Genomic DNA, 18,210 nt, shown 5'->3' with positions numbered 1-18,210 from the left:
ACGAAGGAATTCTGTCACAGAGATTGGTTTGATAAATGCCCGTGTGCTTAATTGGGAAGAGCTAAATGGTGGGAGCCACGCGGGCTGGTTTTAGATGCAGTGCTAATGCTGTAATTCTGATGATACATTGGCAGCGCATGACTGAAATTCAGCCATCGTGCCCAACCCGTGGCTCTGCAGCTAAAACCACATATCCCCATAAACAACCCCTCTGCCTCCCCCCAGAAAACCCAAACATACAGGCGTTGCGTATTGTTTAGCCCACCCAGCTCTGTTTGCTGGACTGCGGGTCCATTGAGGAGCTGCTGCAAACAGTAAAGGTGGGAAAAGGAAACGCGTATCAGCTGAAATCATCAGAAATGTGATCAAAATCAAATCTTTTTAAGGAAAACAAATAAAGGTTGTGCACAAATAAATGACAGAGGAATGTAAAGACAAACTCAAATTCAGGCTTGCTATGTACAACTATGTTGACCAAAATAAAATACAGTAAAAGTACTGGATGAGGTTCAGCCTTGATTATGACTGATGTGTATTCTGTAGTGTGTTGGGGTTCCAAGACAGATTAATTCCCCCGTTTTGCTGGGCAGTCTTTATACATTACTGCTTCAGTAAGTTCAGCCCATGCCAAAACGTTCTCTCCATTTAAAATGGCCATGTTAGTACTGTAATTGAATTGATTTGGTGGCGTTGTGCCAAAGACAAAGTGCTGTCATTTGCAGAAGTAAACAAAGTGGAAAAATGTTTTTCTCTGGACATTTTTCAATTAACTGTAGTAATTATAGTGGTGTCTTGGTTATTCCAGTAGCAGAAATAAGGAGGGTGAGGCTTTGTAGTATTCTTTAACTGCAAAATGTGCCTCTTGCCTCAAATACCTGCATAGAAAAATGAAAACTCGAATATAAGCAGGATAATTCTTTGATAACTTATCTAAGTCACTTCACCATATGACAGTTTTAAAGGTATTTTGGCTCATGCATGAGCCAGCAGGAGCGGGAGGTTTCTGAGAAGCTGACAGAAGAAAGGGGGCATTAAAATAGACTTGGAAAATCTCCGTTTATTTACTATTGAATTAATCGTGTTTTGAATAATTTATTTTAACTGCCTGGTTCTAAATCGCTCCATCTTTCTCATAGCTTTACAACCCATATGCAGATCTTTCAGTCACAGCCTGACCTTTTCTGTTCCAGCTATTTAATTAACACAGCGTAATATTCTGTGTGAATTATTCTTGTTTGCGGGATATGGTACTATTTAAATTTGTTAATGTAAAGGAGCAGTGCGTTGTTGATAAACTGTTGGAAACCAAATTAGCTTTATCTTGCAGCGAGCTGATTGCATTATTTCACTCATGGGCATAATACTTCTCTAAATATGCTAATTTCACTCTTTTCACCGTGTGGTGACATTTTTACTGTTCTCATTACTGACATTTGTAATATGTGGGGTGGGGAATTTTTTTTTTTTTTTTATTTTTTTTTTTGCTTTAATCTCATTATAATGTAGCTAAAGAGATTTGAATATTATCAGATGGAGTGCACGTATTACTCAGGCGAGCGGAAAGGTTATTTCATCTCCTGGCCCAGAACCTAAATGCCTTTAACAGGACTTGCGTGGACTTAGGGCTTCTAGATCAAAAACCGTGATACAGAGCACCATCCCGGTTATCAGTCACACAGCCACAATAGCATATCCATCAGTGGGCACCTCCATTTCAAACCTGAAAGCACCCAAGGTGGTTGCATCTCCATATTCATGCCTACCTGCCTATATCCAGCCTAAAACCCTCTGGAATTTGTCTTAAGAGGAGCTGGTGGCCTCTAGCTGTGATAGACTTGTAGTGATGGGAAAAAATTACATGGCTGAAGCTGTTAGAGCTGCCAATTGCTCATCCCATCCCTGAGGCACACCTGGCTGATCCATTTGTGAATTGGCATCCGGACTGTGCTGCCTTCAGCTTGTCTTCGTAAAGATAAACTGAAGGCTTTGACACATTTGTTGTAACCCTGAGGCATCTGGGGAGCCTAATTCAGCTTAAACACTCCTATCATGTAGTGCTTAAACTGAGCAGTCCAGGAGGGTGTCCCCCCTGTGAGGAAACTCCAAATACTTTGAATAATTCCCTCTGGTATCCAAAAAGAGGCCTGTTTTCCAAGGATTTCCCTCAACTTCTAGGCTTTGGTTGGAGTTGTGACAGTGTGGTGTCAGAGTTCTCATACACAGCACTTGAGCAGCAGAGAGATGCAATGATTCTCTTCACGTTCTGCCCTTGTACAAACCTTTGAAGACTTATATAGACAAATCCTGTCCTTCCCTCATGTAGTTCTGACATTTCCTTCTGCTCTGTTTTTGGCTTGTTTTGGGCATTTTCCAGTCTGCAAGCTGTACCTTTCAGCATCTTTCTCACCTTTCACTGAGAAGTAGCTAGACTTACAGCACTACAGTCACCCAATGATTCCTTTATACTCTGAGACAAAATGTTTTTATTACTTCCTTATTTTGTTTTGTTTTTCTGCTATCTAAAAGAAAGGAAAATACAGAAGCTGAACAGTTTTATTCTTCAATTCAACTATCCATATTTTCCAGTAGATATTCATTTATACCTTTAGTCTGGAGGCTGTGTGTGTCCACACTGTACAGTGACCATTGCAGGGGAGTCAGATTCAGGTCTTGGGTATTTTAGGGAGGTTATGTGGGAGCAGAAGCTCAGAGGACCGTGGTCCCAATGTTCTTTCACTTTATTCAGAGCTCTAAGTAACTGCAGACATCAATAGGAGATTCTGCATCTCACGGCTGCAGTAGGGAAATCCAACTCTTAAGACTGATGATTTCTTGTCTTTCTGAAAACCTGAGAATGATGGAAATGAGCTGGGTCACATCAGGATGCCAGGCCTGATTTGGGAATACTGGGAGAAAAACTCCACATTTTCTTCAGCTGGGACAGCCTTAGTATTGATCTCATAATCTCTCATGCAGCAAGAAGAGCTGGTCATTTTGCTGGGCACTGGTCTGTGCATTGTGTCACTGCTGAATGTGTTTCTCATTTCTGATCAGACTTTTTTGTTCTCCTGTTGTCTCACACCACAGCAGCAAGGAGTCACTTAGCCCTGCTGCAATGATCTCAGCATTAGGGTGTTTGCATATGCAGAATTGTGTTGTCCGGCCAGTCACACACAGCTGTCATACAATAGATATGCTGTGACACCACTAACAACAGCTTGTTGTATTGGAAATTTGTGAAAGGAACTTTTTTCAGAAGAAACAGACTTTCATTCATGTTGATTATTTATATTAAGAAACCTATCTAATGTTAATGAAAAGTTACGATCGAACATTAAGTTACAAGAAAGGCAAATAGCAACTTACAACAAAGGTTCAGCTGACTTCTGCTTGCTTTAGCCATGCCAAAAGAAATAGTCTAAACAGACGTAACAATAGCCATGCTTTCTGCTTTACGTTCCTGTAATATTGGCAGTCCCAGAATCTCATAACCCCATTCATGCACAATAGTGACTGTGTACTTAGAAACTTTCTGAAGGTTCACATGGTGAATCTTCCCAGTTTCTTTCAATGTAGTAACTGACGTGATTCCAAAGTTATTCCTTCAAAGATATAATTTCATTTGGGCAATTATGATTCTAAAGGACTCTAGTTGGGAATTAATCAGAATGTGCATCCTATATTTTCTAATGAAAGCATCGTGTATTCTTCTGTCATACCCTTTTGTCACATTCTAAGGGCTCACTTGCATTATTGACTACTTACAGGAAAAGCTTGTTATTAGAACACTATTGATTATCATTGATATAGTATAGATGCTAGTTCTCTGATGCACTAGTTCCAATCATACTGTTATATTCAGTTTTGCATTACATTTTTCTCCTATTAGGAAGGTTGTGAAAACCATCTATGAGTGCCTGTGAAGTACTGGGAAGAAATAGCTATGCTACCAAATTTGCCCAACAGCAGATGATTTCCACGCCAAACAGGCAGAAAGGTGGATCGATAGTAGCCTGGCTTAAGAAAGAAGTCAGCCCTGTTGGATAAACTCTTTTGTATCCTGATGGAAGGCGCTGGCTGAAGGCCACGGTCTTTTCTTTCAAAAGCAAATGAAATTCAATTTGTCTGACAAGTGCTGCAGTCTCATTATGCTTCCTTACGCTTTCAGCAATTTTGCCAATAAGATGCATACAAAGTTCATTGCAAATATATTTAATATCACTTATCTCAATTGTATGTCTTTTCATTTTCCTCATTTGGGGGGATGGGGAGGAGAAGGGGGTATTTGAAATGCCAGAGATGCAGGCAGGAGTTACAAGGACAACAGGGGAGAGGAAGGCGTTTCTTGTACTAGAGGAGACCAAGAGAAGTGAGGTTCATTCAGCACCTTGTAAACTTTGGACAGATAAAACTGCTTTCTAGAAGTGCAGTACAAGGGAGCAGAAGAAACAGGGCAGAAGCTTTCTAGGAAGAGACCTAGGGGATATAGGAAGGAATTTCTTAAGTGCATGATCTTGGAGTGGCCATTCCCTGCCGGTGTATTCAGTGTTCTGCCTCATACTCCATCCCTAAGAAGGCTGGTATCTATTCCCTTTTCTATATCTTAAGGATGGTTTGTGGTTTGAGGGCACAGCCCATGCTCTTATCTCCGTGTCTTGAGTCACATGGGCTTATTGTAAGAAAAAATGAGATGCTGCAGCAGGGCTGAGTGCAAACACAGCTTCCTCTGCACTCCCAGAACTTTCCTGAGATAGACAGCCTGATCTTTTATTTTGTTCCCTTTACTCAGTGGAGAACAAGGAAGGGTGTGCTTCCTTCAGGCTACCAGAGGAAGCTGTAGGTGCCTGTCTTACCAGTGCAGAAGGGTGTTTGACCGGTCTGTCCTGATAGTCTCCATGTAACAGCTATCCTGCCAAAAGCAAAATATTCATGCAAATCTAGTTTTGATGCCCCTGGGCTGAGCTACCTGTGCAGCGCTGCTATACCCAGAATCAAAAGTAATAGTGGACAGCAGTAAGTGGTCAGGAAGAAGTACCTAAATGTTTGCTTAATATCTTCTGAAAACTACTTGTATATACTTAGTTTGCCCAGATAAGTCTGATTATAGTACAGAACATTGCAATCACATGCAGATTGTTTTCGCTTACAGCTTTAATATACTGAGAAATCATTAAGTCTGACCTCCAAGCCAAGTCAGCTTCTCTTTGAGGAATTTTGCCATCCCCCATTCCTAACTGTTGGATTTGCAAGACTGGAAGTTAGATTGCTTGACCTGACTGCTCTGCATTAACCCCTACAAAATGTCATTTTTTTTCCTTGTAATATTTTATACATCCTACTTTTTAAATTTAATTTAATTTATATATATATTTAAGTAATGAGGATGATGAAGCATTACAGATTTGAAAGGGGAAAAAAAAAGCATTTCACAATGCTTATACTAAATATTACCAGGATTTCCTTGCACTTCCTCTTTTAGAAAATAATTTTAATACCTCTCAATTAAATCACATATTTAAGCAGCAGGGTGTTTTGGCAGAAGCCAATTACCACTCACTAATGAACCCTCGTAGTTTGCTAAATGATTTTAAATGAATGAGAGTACATTTAGCTTCCTAACGATAATACATTTAACTTCTGAAACAACTTTGATCAAGTCCACTTTTCTTCAGGCTTCCTGCTGTGCCAAACTCTTTATTCCCAAACGCCACTCAGTTAATCTGAAAAATTGTTAATCAGAAACATAAAATTAGTTTTCCTTTCAGAAACACAAAGTCTACTGGAAAGTACTTAGCAAATTCGGCACTATTCTTTTACCTCCTCTCAGCACTGAAATCTGGCCGATTATTTGACAACACTCCTATACCTTTATATGTGCTACTAAGTATCAGGTTTTGCCCAGGAATTGCTGTCAACGCCTGTTAATACTGAGAAACAGGAATCCAACTTGTGAGGTCTTTGTGAAGCTATGACAACAGTAACAAAGGAGAAGATTGTTATTATCATTTAAGATTACAAATGTTTCTGCTGATATCTCTTTCAAGAGATGCCTATCCTCAGATCTTCTCTTTAATCTTTTACCACTCCTACAGTATATCGTTCTTTCAGAAATCTGTGGTGATTGTCAGCAGAGTTGTCCACGTTTATTAAAGTATCTATTTGATGCAGTACACGATATTTACTTTTTATTGTGTGCCTTTTCAGTCCCAGGCATTTAAATATTCGTGACAAATATTGCGGGTAAAGAATTACGTTTAACTGACTGTAGTTCTCACCAAGGAATACATAAAACTGAATCGAGACACTTAAAGATTCTTTCCACAAAATTGGCAAGAATCCCCATTTGCCTTTTCCAAAACAGTAATGTTTATTTATCTAATACTTTAAATTTGCTAAAACGTTTTGAATTCCAATGCTGATTATATGAGCGGTGTGTGTATTGAATGTGATTATTTTATATATATCAAGAAAAGACACACACTCATTTAACCACGACTAGAGTACTGCTTGAAGATAGGAACGACTGTCATTCTGAGGTGGACTGTTTATGTTCATTTATTGTTTCTAACTTTTACAGGGAAATAGGTTTACAGCTGATTCTAATGTTGTGACATGACAAAAGCCTCCAGCTAACAGCCAGTATAGGAGAGACTATTTAGTCAAGTTGCATTATGGGTTTCTTTTCTATTCGGTGCTGATACAAACTCTCCCACTGTATACTCGCTGTGGTTAAAACCACACCTTCCCAAAGCACTATTTGCCTGTGGAAATCACATTGGAAGGAAGCCACACAGAATGAACAGGTCAGTCTTTGAGCAACATCACTGTGAAAAAAAAACATGCCAACTTTGCCCTCTTCCCATGCCTGGCCCCAGCTCTCTGTGGCCACACCAGCACATGCACTTGGGCCTTCAGCTGTCTCTGGAGATGCTCCCACCACGTATGCTAACCTGTCACTTAGAGACCAGCAAATGCTCTTTCTGCAGGTGATGAAGACCATATGGCATGGACTGTGGTCCCTTGTGACTGCTTTATGTGTTGGTTGTTAGAGGTGCTGGAGCATAATACTGAGGGCCAAGGGTTGGAGACATCTCTGTCACATCTGCCCTTGTCTCAAATGCCTCAAGGGACAGTGACTGCACCACCACCCTGGGCAGCCCATTCCAATGTCTTGCCACTCTGAGAAGTCCTGCTATCCTGCCATTCACACATCTGTTAGATACAATCCTGAATAACTTTCCTAATGCCCCTTGTTCCCAGTGGGTCTTCTGCTGGAAAAGACTGCTGGGTTGCCCATGTGGGACTTATAAGCAAAGGGCAGAAATAGTACCAGGTGGCAATGTGATTTACTTGTTCTGTATTTGTTTAACCCGTTGCACGTGCCAGACCATAATTTGGCCCCTAAACAGAGTGAGCAGATTGGTTGGTTTGTTTTATGGGGAACTGGGTGTATTTCATCAGGATATTAAATATTAGACATTATATGGGTACAAATTCTGGGTGAGTTAACTTTAATAGAGGTTAAAATAATGAATGGCTTTATTTTTTTAACGATCCGGATTTGTAGTCCACTGCTTCAGCTCTATGGAGCTGCTACATTATTTTGATTTTTAAACAGGTTTTCCTTCTCAATATGTCCCTAAAGGAAAGTTGTTCTAAAAGCGCTGAGTTTATTCAAGGTTGCTCGCATTTCAGCCTGACAGTTTCAATGGGGCATATAAATCTCCGAACAACAAAGGACTAAATTGAAATCTCAAATTAACATACTTCTTGGGTTGGCACAATTTTCCTTTTCTAAAATTGCATAGATGAAAAGAAATTTTAAAACACTTCAGAAATACCTGCTGCTTTTTGTTGCACTGCAATTTCTTGCTTTAAATTAAATGCATAGGAACCTGGCTTGCTATCTTTGACAATGCTCTACATTTCTTGGAAGGAATTCTGGACATAAAGATTGTTACTCATAAAATTTATGTTCTCTAAACTCTGGATGTTATTCATAAGTTTGCTTTTTATTGTAAGCCTAATTCTAAACCATTTGACTGCAGTGCTTTACTGCCCCAGATAGAAGTGAAATTGTAAGCATATGCCCATTCTGTTATTTATTTCTTTTACATTTTGAATGCCAGCACACTGCTTGAAACTGAAATGTAGCGTAGGAATATTCTTCCAGTATTTGCACTAGAAACGTTACATAGAAGTTTTAAATTTAATATGTGAAAAAAAATCAACTATAATCAGAAAAAGTATTAGTTCTTAATGATTCCCATGCTGTGGGAGATAATAGGTAATACATAATGTATCATAAATCATTTATCTACAGCTGTGGTTGGTTTTGGCTTTTTCTCCTTTCCATAGGTGAAGATGTCAAGCCATTTACTCCTGAGAAAGCCAGGGAAATTGTGATGGCACTGCAACAACCTGCAGTCTTCTATAACATGGTTGGTGACTGGCCAGCCCTGCACTGGGATGTGAAACACCTTTCTGTGATGCTGGATGGAAAGACGATGCAGTTTAGGATTGGAATGAAGACAATGAGTTCAGGTGAGACTTGTGAAACATTTTCTTTTTCTTAGATTCTCTGCCTCTCTGCTATCACTTTTTATTCTCTAACGTGTTACTTTTCATCATAGTTTTTGATGTTTTGGTCAGTAAGTTTGGCCAACAGTGGAACTCTCCTGTGTGTTTACTCTTAGTAGGAAATCTGGTGGATAACACTAACATACAAGAATCAACAGTCTCAATTTCTTTTCCTTGCTATTCAGAATGTGTGTTTGGTCCTGTTTTTTTACATGATTTAGACGCTCAGATGGACTGAATTTCTACATCCACAGATTAGTGCATTAAAAAATTAGATGATTAAACAGCCTATCATTTTCTTTTTCACCCCTAAAGTGAAATACCTTCCTCCTAGAGGTTTGATAAGACTCTGAAAGATTTTGGTACTTTTAAGATCCTGTGATGAAAAATGTTACAGAAATCCAAATAAAGTCATCTGATGCCTGTAGAACACCTTCAGCTCTAAACCTTCATAGAATCATAGAATCACCTTCAGCTCTAAACCTTCATAGAATCATAGAATCACCTTCAGCTCTAAACCTTCATAGAATCATAGAATCACAAGGTTCAGATTAACTCAGAGATACAGAAGCATGCCAGAGCAGAAAGGCCAGTTTGACAGTTGATTTTAAATACCACAACTACCATCTTTGTAGCTATACAATACTAGTCATGATGTATATGCATGGACAGAAGGAGTTTCAGACCAGTCCTGGAGCATAGGGACTGCACAGAGACTCCAGCAAAGGCTCTGCCAGTTCCTATGGAAGTGGTTGGATTACATCATATTATATTACAACACTGTGAAATTTGCTTTCTTCACATCATGATGGTAATAATATTTCATGTTCAATTTTTGCAAGAGGAGTGATGAAACAGAAAGAAGTGTTAGAGGAGAAATGCTTCGCATTTTAGGATTTCAAAGCATATTACCAGCTTGGATTAATGATCCCTGCATCAACCCATGGGGAAGCAAGTGTTATTTATCCACATTCTATAGACATATGATAGCTGAGTTGTAGAATTAATATGTTGGCACAAGTCTCCATCAGTGTCACTGTACCTCAGTGAGGTATCAGCCAGTTCTCACACAACACATTAGAGGCACTCTGCAGTTTCCAGTAGCGAAGAAGGTAGAGGTTGCATATATGTGACATTTGCCTTGACACCTTGTTAATGTACCTCAGTTCCAATATGCAGAGCTCACTGGCACAGGTAAAAGAATAGTTTAGGTCTCAGTCTGCATTTATTAGCAGGCATTTTTGAGTGACAGATGAGTGTTCCAACTGGGAAAGCTTCTGATGAGATTCATGGAGTTGTTGGTAGGTGACAGACTGTTGGTACCAACTTAGTGGCTAAAACTCATTGCTTAAGAATAACACAGCCACTAAGGATATGGCTTACACCTGGAGTTATATCTTGAAACTGCATCTGTCCGTATTTTACATTTTCCTAAAGGCATCGATTCCTGGTCAGCAATCAATTTGTCTCCAGGAACTTCCATTATTTGCTAATGTGAGCTAGAAGTGTCTTCAGGAAGATGGGTAAGGCTGTCAGGAATTATATTGTAACTGAATGCAACTTGTGTTGCTATAAAAGATTTGCATTGTAAGGTTATATTAGTGAAGCCATTAGCCAAACCACTTCAGAGTCTGAAATAATGTAATACATTTCATGTCCTACTGTAATTTTGAAAATGGTTGATCTCACTCTTGTGTAACAGTTTTTCAATGAGGGCCTCTCTTAATATTTGCTTGCTCTGACTTTTACAGATGAAACAGAGGCAGTGGTGTGGTTACATAAAGCTACAGCAGAATACAACTTAGAGTACACTGAATATTATATTGAATATACTCTGAATATTCCTTCTACGTTAATACTAAATTGATTGCCTTTGGACTAGAGTAGACACAGTTGGAAACATGCAGAAGCAAACTGTTTCCTTCTAAGTTAATGCATTTTCATGTCACTGAAATGACTGCTTCAGAGTTTTTGAGATTCTTGGGTTCATCTGGAAAATCTGAAATAATTTGAAACTTCTTCCTATGACAATTTCTCATCTTTCTTTGGTAACACATCTGCAACTTGTTGGGAGAATCCTGAGCTGAAGGTTTCTTAACATAACAAAGTGAGAACTGATGACGTGGCAACTCAGTGAGAACTGCTTGGATTTTGTATTTGCTTTTCTTGCTGATTTGGAACTTCTTCAGGCACACAGATGAAGAAGGTGTATTTGGCAGATGAAACATGGAAAACATGGGAGCTAGCAGTATGTGTGAATTGTTTGCTTGAATTATTTATACGCACCTAAATGTAGGTGTTTGATAGTATTCTGTCTGATTGCACAACTTAAACAGAATGTGTCTGTGAGAGGAAAAAATGCAATCAGAGGATTAAAAATTGACAGGGATAAGATACCTCCAAAGAGAATACCAGCATTCATTGCAAGAGCAATAGAGGTGCAATTAATCAAGAAATCTGTACCTATTTAATTCCAGCCAGGCTAAAATATTTACTTTTCTGAGTCAGGCTAATGGGTGAGTAGCAGCTACTGAAGTTGAGTATCTGGCAGAGAAAATGCAGCAGTACATACCAACATCTACAAAGGAAGAAGATAGCTTCCTCAAAACATACTTTTTTTCCTACAGACTTCTAATTTTGACTATTTATCTAGTTGCATATTGAAATGAATACACAAAGAGTTTACTATGAAGAAGCTGGAGAGAGCAAGATGCTGTCATGCTGATCAGCTCTGAGTCATGAGATCTCTGGAGGAATTTGTTTCTTACAGATGCTGTTGTGGAGCTGATCCTGCCAGATACACAGCTGGATAGGAAAGGGCTGTAACTTAAGACACCTGCACAAGGAGATTCACCACCAAGGGCAGGAAGAATTCAGACCACATGGGTTTGATACAGAGAAGGTGGCTATAGACTCCATCACTGAATAGAAAGCTGTGAGGATAGTAGAAATACTGTAGGCTGAGTAAATACAATGCGAAGCTGAGAATTAGATGTGGATGGTCAGTCTTTTGGTTTATGAGTGTGCCTGTGCTTCGTCATAATGCTAAATTGTTACTCTTGGCTTGGATTATTTGATTAAGTAATTTTAATTCCATGGCAGCTGTACATTTGGCTTTCTTTTAAGCTTAAAGAAACAGAGGAGACATTTCACTTTCATTTTTACTAGAGCCTTAGGATGTTTTCTAAAGCTATTACCTTTTCTCATACATTTTCCTCGATATTCTCTGCAAATACTCTCTCAGAGTAGAAAACAACTTGACATCTGTCAGGAGTAGACCTTAACTCCAGAGTGCAAAAAGCACTCTGCTCCCACCCTCATGCCTGCAGATGTAATAGTCATAGAATCACAGGATGGTTTGTCTTGGAAGGAACCATAAAAACCACCTCATTCCAACCCCCACGTGTTCCAGTGCCTCACCACCCTCATACTGAAGAATTTCTTCTTTATATCTAATCTAAATCTACCCTCTGTCACTTTAAAGCCTTGTTCTCTCCCTCTCCAGCTTTCCCGTAGGCCTCTTTTTTAGGTACTGGAAGGCCACTATGCAGTCTCCCCAGAGCTCCTGCTCCCTCAGCGTGTCTTCATAGGAGAGGTGATCAAGCCCTCTGATCATCCTTGTGGCCCTCTTCTGGACCTGCTCCAGCAGCTCTATATCCTTCTTGTGCTGGAACCCCCAGGGCTGAACACAGTCCTCCTGATGGGATCTTACAAAGGCAGAGCAGAGGGGGACTATTTATTTTTCCATAAGCACCTACACCTCAGTATAGAGCTAGCTCTAAATTAAACGAAGAACATTGCCTTGAAAAGCCTGTATCCTGGAAGATAGTATTGCCATTCACAGTTGGATTTTCTGCAATAAAGCTCAGAGTGAAATACATTGGAAGCTAAAAGGAGCATATTTCTTGCTTTTAAAATACTTGCTCCTGAGTTATCTAGGAAAATAGGCAGTGTCTTGAGCACCCTTTGGTCTCATCAAAATAATATAGATATTGAGCCATCTTAATAGTGCTTGTATCTTGTATCTAATTTTTCCATCAGAACATCTTTTAGTAAAATGATGTGCATTGCATTAATGACTCAGTATCAGAGGAGAGCATTGAAGTGCAACATGGAGACAGAATCAGGCAGAGGGTTTTTTTGTTATTGTGGGTGATTTATATGTCTTGCATGCAGTTTTTAGGTTAGGGAGCCCTTATGCTGCAGAGACCTGGGTGACGTATGGCTGAACAGTGAGGCTTATCTGGCATTTTTTAGTTAATGAATTTGATAGCAAGGGGAAAGAAAACTGCTACCCAGGCTACTACAATGGAAAATGACAAAATGATGGTGATAAGCATTAGCAAAAGCTGTTTTCCCACCAAAAAAGAAGAAGAACAAATGCATGAGACTGTACGGGAATGGCTGTGATAACAAAATGAGAGCCGTAAAGAACTAAGAGCTGCTGCTGCTGCGCTACAGTGAAAGGATCCCATTTTTGAACAGCTCTGTGCAAGTTGCACAAGGTTAAACTGCAGCTCCATCATTGTCATTCACACAGGCTGCAGTCATTTTTATCCTCCATAGTGGTTATAGTACAGTAATTTTGTTAGTTTTTTAAAACGTTGGATAAGTCTCTTTGAAGCCAGCACAATTAGCAGCTGTGGGAAACGAAGATCTCAGATAACTAGAAGGAAAGCCTGCTGTGATGGAGGTTATCCTGCAGATCTTTCAAGTGACCCGACCATGAGCTGGAAGGCTGTATCAGGCAGCGTGACCAAAGCACAATGGGAGCAAAATACTGCCGGTAGTGCTGTTCTTTTGTCTGGCAAGGAACACCACATGATCATTTCTTCTGTCCCAAATGAAAAACAGATACACACAGCATTTTAAATGGATCATTGACATGCACATGGCTCCATACTTTGCTTCCTATGCATTGATGAGTTGATTTAGTCATGCTTTGAGTGGGAAAGGTAAAAATGAACATGCCCATCTACAAAAAACCACAGAGAGAAAGAGTACGATATGCACTGCAATGTGCAATTGTGTACGCATTTGCAGCTCACATTTGAAAAGAGAGACCATGCAAAGGGCAGAGTTATTTAGGAGTCGTGGATGTATTATCGAGTTCCTGCACTTAACGGTGCCTTGCACATGAGCAGCAGTAACTACTGGTGAGCTTTTACCTCACAGCAACTTCAAGGTAACAAACCCACTTAAACCATAATGAAAAACCAATATTATCAGACACTAATTATGAGTTAGGAACCATTTTATTGACCAGAGTCAAGCCACCTATTTCTACTTTGGATTTCATGTTACATTTACCCAGGGCCAACTGAGAAACTACTTATTATTTTAACTGGTTTTGTGTTCAGTGCCTGTGTGATATCTGGTTTTTCTTTTGTTGTTCTAGTTCCCCAGTTCGAAACCAGCTGTAGCTACGTGAAGGCTACTCTTGAAGAGTTTTTGGCCTGGAGTAGTGGACAGCCTTCTTGTCTCTCTGGACCATTCAGTAGTTTCGAGTACTCCAGATATTGGGCTTACGCTGACTACAAATACATTGCCAGGATATTTGAAGACAAGGAGGAAGTTTTCCAGGTAAAGCATTCATATTATCTCCTACTACCTTAATCACTGCAAATTTTCTAGGGTAGCTTCTGATTCTCCTCCTGCAATTCCCTCTGACTATTTATAATTAAATTTTGAAGTAAAGCTATTGGCTCTCAGGCTAATATCACATGGCTACCAGTCAAAATCCTGTGTATCCCTGTAAACTTAAGACCAGTATCAGATGTAACAAAACCAACTGTTGGATTGGCACCACTCCTCACAGTTCTGTGACTCAGAGAGCACTGAGTCATGTGCATGGGTGGTGGGTTGGTGGTTGGACTAGATGGTCTTAGTCATCTCTTCCAACCTTAATGATTCTATGATAATCTATATTAATTTCCAAATGTATTAGGAATATGGAAATGGAAATGGAATATTTTCTTTTACTTTTTCTGTGGCTATCTGCTATTTAAATGTATTGGCTCATCTACATTCCCTCTACTACTGCTTGCAAGAGGGCAAAATTAAGGATAGCTACACAAATGTGCATTTTATTGAAAGATATGAAGAAAGAACAGTAATTGAAGCCTTATTCATTTCTAAACTTTCAGCTATGAAGATGGAATCATAATTTTCAGCAGAATTATTGGAATGACGGGGAATGCAAACTGATAAGCTCTTTCAATTAATTATTTCCTCAGAAAGCATTTCCCATGTTCTTTATATGTATTTTATTCTTTTATGCCAGCAAAATGGGTACTTTTCAGTGCTCGGACTTTTCTTCACACTGTCTCATTTCCCTTTATTACGTGGTTGGACCACATTTGGGAAACAACTTGCCTGTCTTTTTTCCTATCCTTCCTGAATCATTCTGAACACATAACTGATACCAGATCTTATTCTTTAAGGTTATTGTGGAGCTCCAGGGATGTTTCAGGGCTCTTCAAATTTGAGTTTCAAATTCGTCTGTGGTTCTTCCTCGGAGTTCTCTTTCTGTCTGAATAGACAGCATTTTGCTGTGCTTTATGGCACAAAGCTCAGAAGACCTGGACAGCTCACTGCTTCATTTGGTCAATAAAAACACACTGGAAGGAAGCAACCGCTTTCCTCCTTCCTGCTTTCCCTCTAAGTACAAAGTCAGGTCTCCAGGAATTGCATTTCTGTGCAGGTATCACACCACAACCTCATCACCTGGCCTATAACAGTACAATCTGTTGCTTGCTATTTTAAAATAGACAGACGTAATGGTTATGCCATGGATTTTTTTTAAAAGCAGAATCTGGGAAGAAAAAAAAAATCGATGGCGTTATGCAAGCAAATATGGTGTGTGTCATCTGCCAGTTTCACAGGCATGGGAGTGAAATACATCAGTCAGTTCCAGACTCAATGATTTTGAAACACCGCTACGCAATTTATATACCAGCCAAAAGAAGTCTTTGTAGAAATTCTCTTCCACTCTCGTGTGAGTTCGATGATAACCCCTTTCTTCATTTCAGATTTTATTTAGATTTACGTAAGGTGACTTGAAGGGGAAAAGAAGGCCAACTGCGCTGTTATTTATAGTGATTAATAGGGCCATTTAGAAGTTGTTTGAAAATTAGATTGCGCTGTTTATCATTTACAGTTGTGTGGGCTAAGGTAATGATTCCATTATTCTAATCTACGAGCAGTATCTAGCATCTTACATTTTTTGTTCAGTTGATATTTCATTACAGAGTTTGAGATATAAATCAGAAGCGAGATATATGCGTGAAGTTTAAATAGAAATGAGACCTTTTAAAGTGACATACGGGTACAGATTAACTTCATTATAAGCAGCAAATGAAATAAATATAATTCACGAGTAATGTGCCATCTGTTCCGGTTGGAACACCTTTGAGCACATTTCTTCTGGATGTGGCTTTTTATTGTAGGAAAGGAGCCCACTGTGACGAGATTTCAGAAACCCGACCAGTTCCTTTTCAGCTCGTTGGTTAAAAACTGTTTTACCCACAATCACTTCAACTGTTTACTACAGCTGAGGCATTTTCAGAAAGTTCTTTTAAGTCAAGTATTGATTATGTGCGCTTTCTTTCCACTTAAATTGTAACAAAATACAAAAACTATTTAGGTGTGAGATTAAAGTGTAGAGACGGTATTACGCTTAACTTTATCACTGAGATACTCGTATTGGATTTTAAATTTTATGGCTGCTGAAATCTATAAGAGCAACTTTTTCTGTTTGATTTTTTGCCGCTTGTGACAAATGTTTATGTCAGGTTTCTGCATGTTTTTCAAATGATATCCTTAAAATCGATAGCTCTGAAATTCAAGATCTTGAGCAACACCTAATTTTTGGGAAGGCTATCAGTCGTTTTCCTAATAGAGAGTCATGGTGAAGTTATCATTATAGTCACGTCTAGCTGTAGATCTTAATGAGGGATGGTCATCCACCCATCTGCAATCACCTGACCCACATGCTTAAATTAGGAGGCCAGACTTTTATTTTCTGTCTGGAGACAGTGGGATAAGAGAGGCTTCTCCAAGCGGTGACAGGGAATGCTTTGACAAGAGCAAGAACCAAGCTTGAAGTAGGTTCCTAAAGTTAGGTGGGATGAATGATCCTGAAAGTGCTTTTCTGAAACAGAACAAATATCGCTACCTTCTGTTTCAAGATGGAAAACCTAAGGCTTGGAGATTAAGTGATTTGCCTGAGACCATCAGGAAGCCAGGAAGTGAATCTCTTTTACATTCAGCACCTCCACGGCTGCAAAGGCAAGAGAAAAATATGTCCATTAAATGGTGAAGAGCATATGAAAACCAGTTTGCCACTGGGGCACTGATAGGATAAAGTCTGTGTTTCCAAAGCACATGGAGAAAGCTGATGCAGGAGCAGAGAGAAAGAAAGCTGATGTGCTGCCTGGATTATCAAGTTGTACTGAAAAAGGGATAGAGTTTTTTCCTTCCTATTACTAAGTGTCATATATGAGGATTTTTCAAACAGTACTTCTGAGCCTAGGTAGATGGTTAACATAGAGAATAGGAAAAATGAACCAAACAGCCATGTTTGAAAGGAAGGTAAAGAAGCCATGTGCGGCCACAAAGTAGCTAGGCAGTCCTTCTGTAGAACAGATGGATAATGCAAATTGTGAAAGGCCGGGAGGAGAAATGGAGACAAGGATCTGGGAGGCTGCATAGGGGGAAAAGAAGAAGTAAATTGGTAGAAGTGCTTCCAGAGAGGAGGATTTTGGAGGAAGGGGGCACAGGCCGCGCAGGCAGTAACACCCGCTGAGGAGTAACAACTGAAGTAGTCAGAAGGGAACTGAGAGGTGGAGGGAGAGCACAGGAGACTGTGAGACCTGCGCAGAGGTTGTGAATCTGTGTAAAGCTTACAGAAATATCCTCTTCACTGCTGTAGGATGTAAGGTGGTCTGACTTTGGTTTCCCTGGAAGAAGCGGGAAAGAGAGCACGCTGTGGATTGGTTCGGAAGGAGCAAACACTCCCTGCCACTTGGACTCGTATGGCTGCAATTTAGTGCTGCAAATACAAGGAAGGTAACAAATAGATGCACATAGAGCAAATACCAGAAGTTGAGGAAAGTTCTATTGTGCTATGAATACTCGAGAGAAAAGCTAACTTCATTTCAGATCCTAATCATTTTAATTTTCTGAGCTCTGAGTAACTGAAGAGCATCAGAAATGATTTATAGGAAATCGCAGAATTTAGAGGTTTGGAGTTTGACCAGGATGTGAAGGTAAGATCGATTTTCTTCAGTCTGATGAAATTCCATCCCAGTCTGTGTGTTATCCAATACTGAACATTTTAATCTTCCTAATAGTTATGAATTTGTTCGGGAAGCCAAAATCAGGAGATAAAGAGTTAAAAAGCCCGGTAGCAAAATGGAAATAGACTACTTTAGACTTTACAACATTTCTCTGTGCAAGAGCTTCTAACAGGCTGCTACAGTTAATTTGAAGGGGGAACATCAGGATGGGAGCAGCCAGCGGTGAGCAAAGTTAAAAGGGACATTTAAGGCTCCAAACTCATTATGGGGACTTGGGGCTTTGCTTCTATTTCTTTCTGCCTGTTTGCCCACTGTCTTTTTTATTCAGTGT

The 18,210-nt window shown here is 39.6% G+C and overlaps 1 protein-coding gene across 9 annotated transcripts in view; it reads left to right on the top strand.

Moving 5' to 3' along the window:
* HSPBAP1 (HSPB1 associated protein 1) overlaps nt 1-18,210 on the top strand; it is a 30,710-nt gene that overhangs the window by 694 nt on the left and 11,806 nt on the right. For 5 of the 9 annotated variants that reach the window (XR_014947903.1, XM_085552311.1, XM_085552307.1 and 2 more), the window contains exons 2-4: nt 8,359-8,544; nt 13,979-14,163; nt 17,513-17,649. Coding sequence is in view for 8 of the 9 variants with exons in the window: in XM_085552311.1 (XP_085408437.1) it covers nt 8,359-8,544; nt 13,979-14,163; nt 17,513-17,649 (508 nt within the window). In the remaining variant the exon portion in view is untranslated. Of the gene's footprint in view, nt 1-6,715; nt 6,804-8,358; nt 8,545-13,978; nt 14,164-17,512; nt 17,650-18,210 lie in introns of those variants that run through there. The other 4 variants (XM_085552308.1, XM_085552310.1, XM_015868678.3 and 1 more) reach the window with 2 other exon arrangements.

This window comes from Coturnix japonica, chromosome 7 (genome assembly GCF_054131305.1).
Source record: "Coturnix japonica strain WE chromosome 7, WE-NBRP24, whole genome shotgun sequence".
Lineage (NCBI taxonomy): Eukaryota > Metazoa > Chordata > Aves > Galliformes > Phasianidae > Coturnix > Coturnix japonica.
The sequence above is the reverse complement of the archived record's forward strand: the minus strand, read 5'-3'. Positions and strand labels throughout refer to the sequence as shown.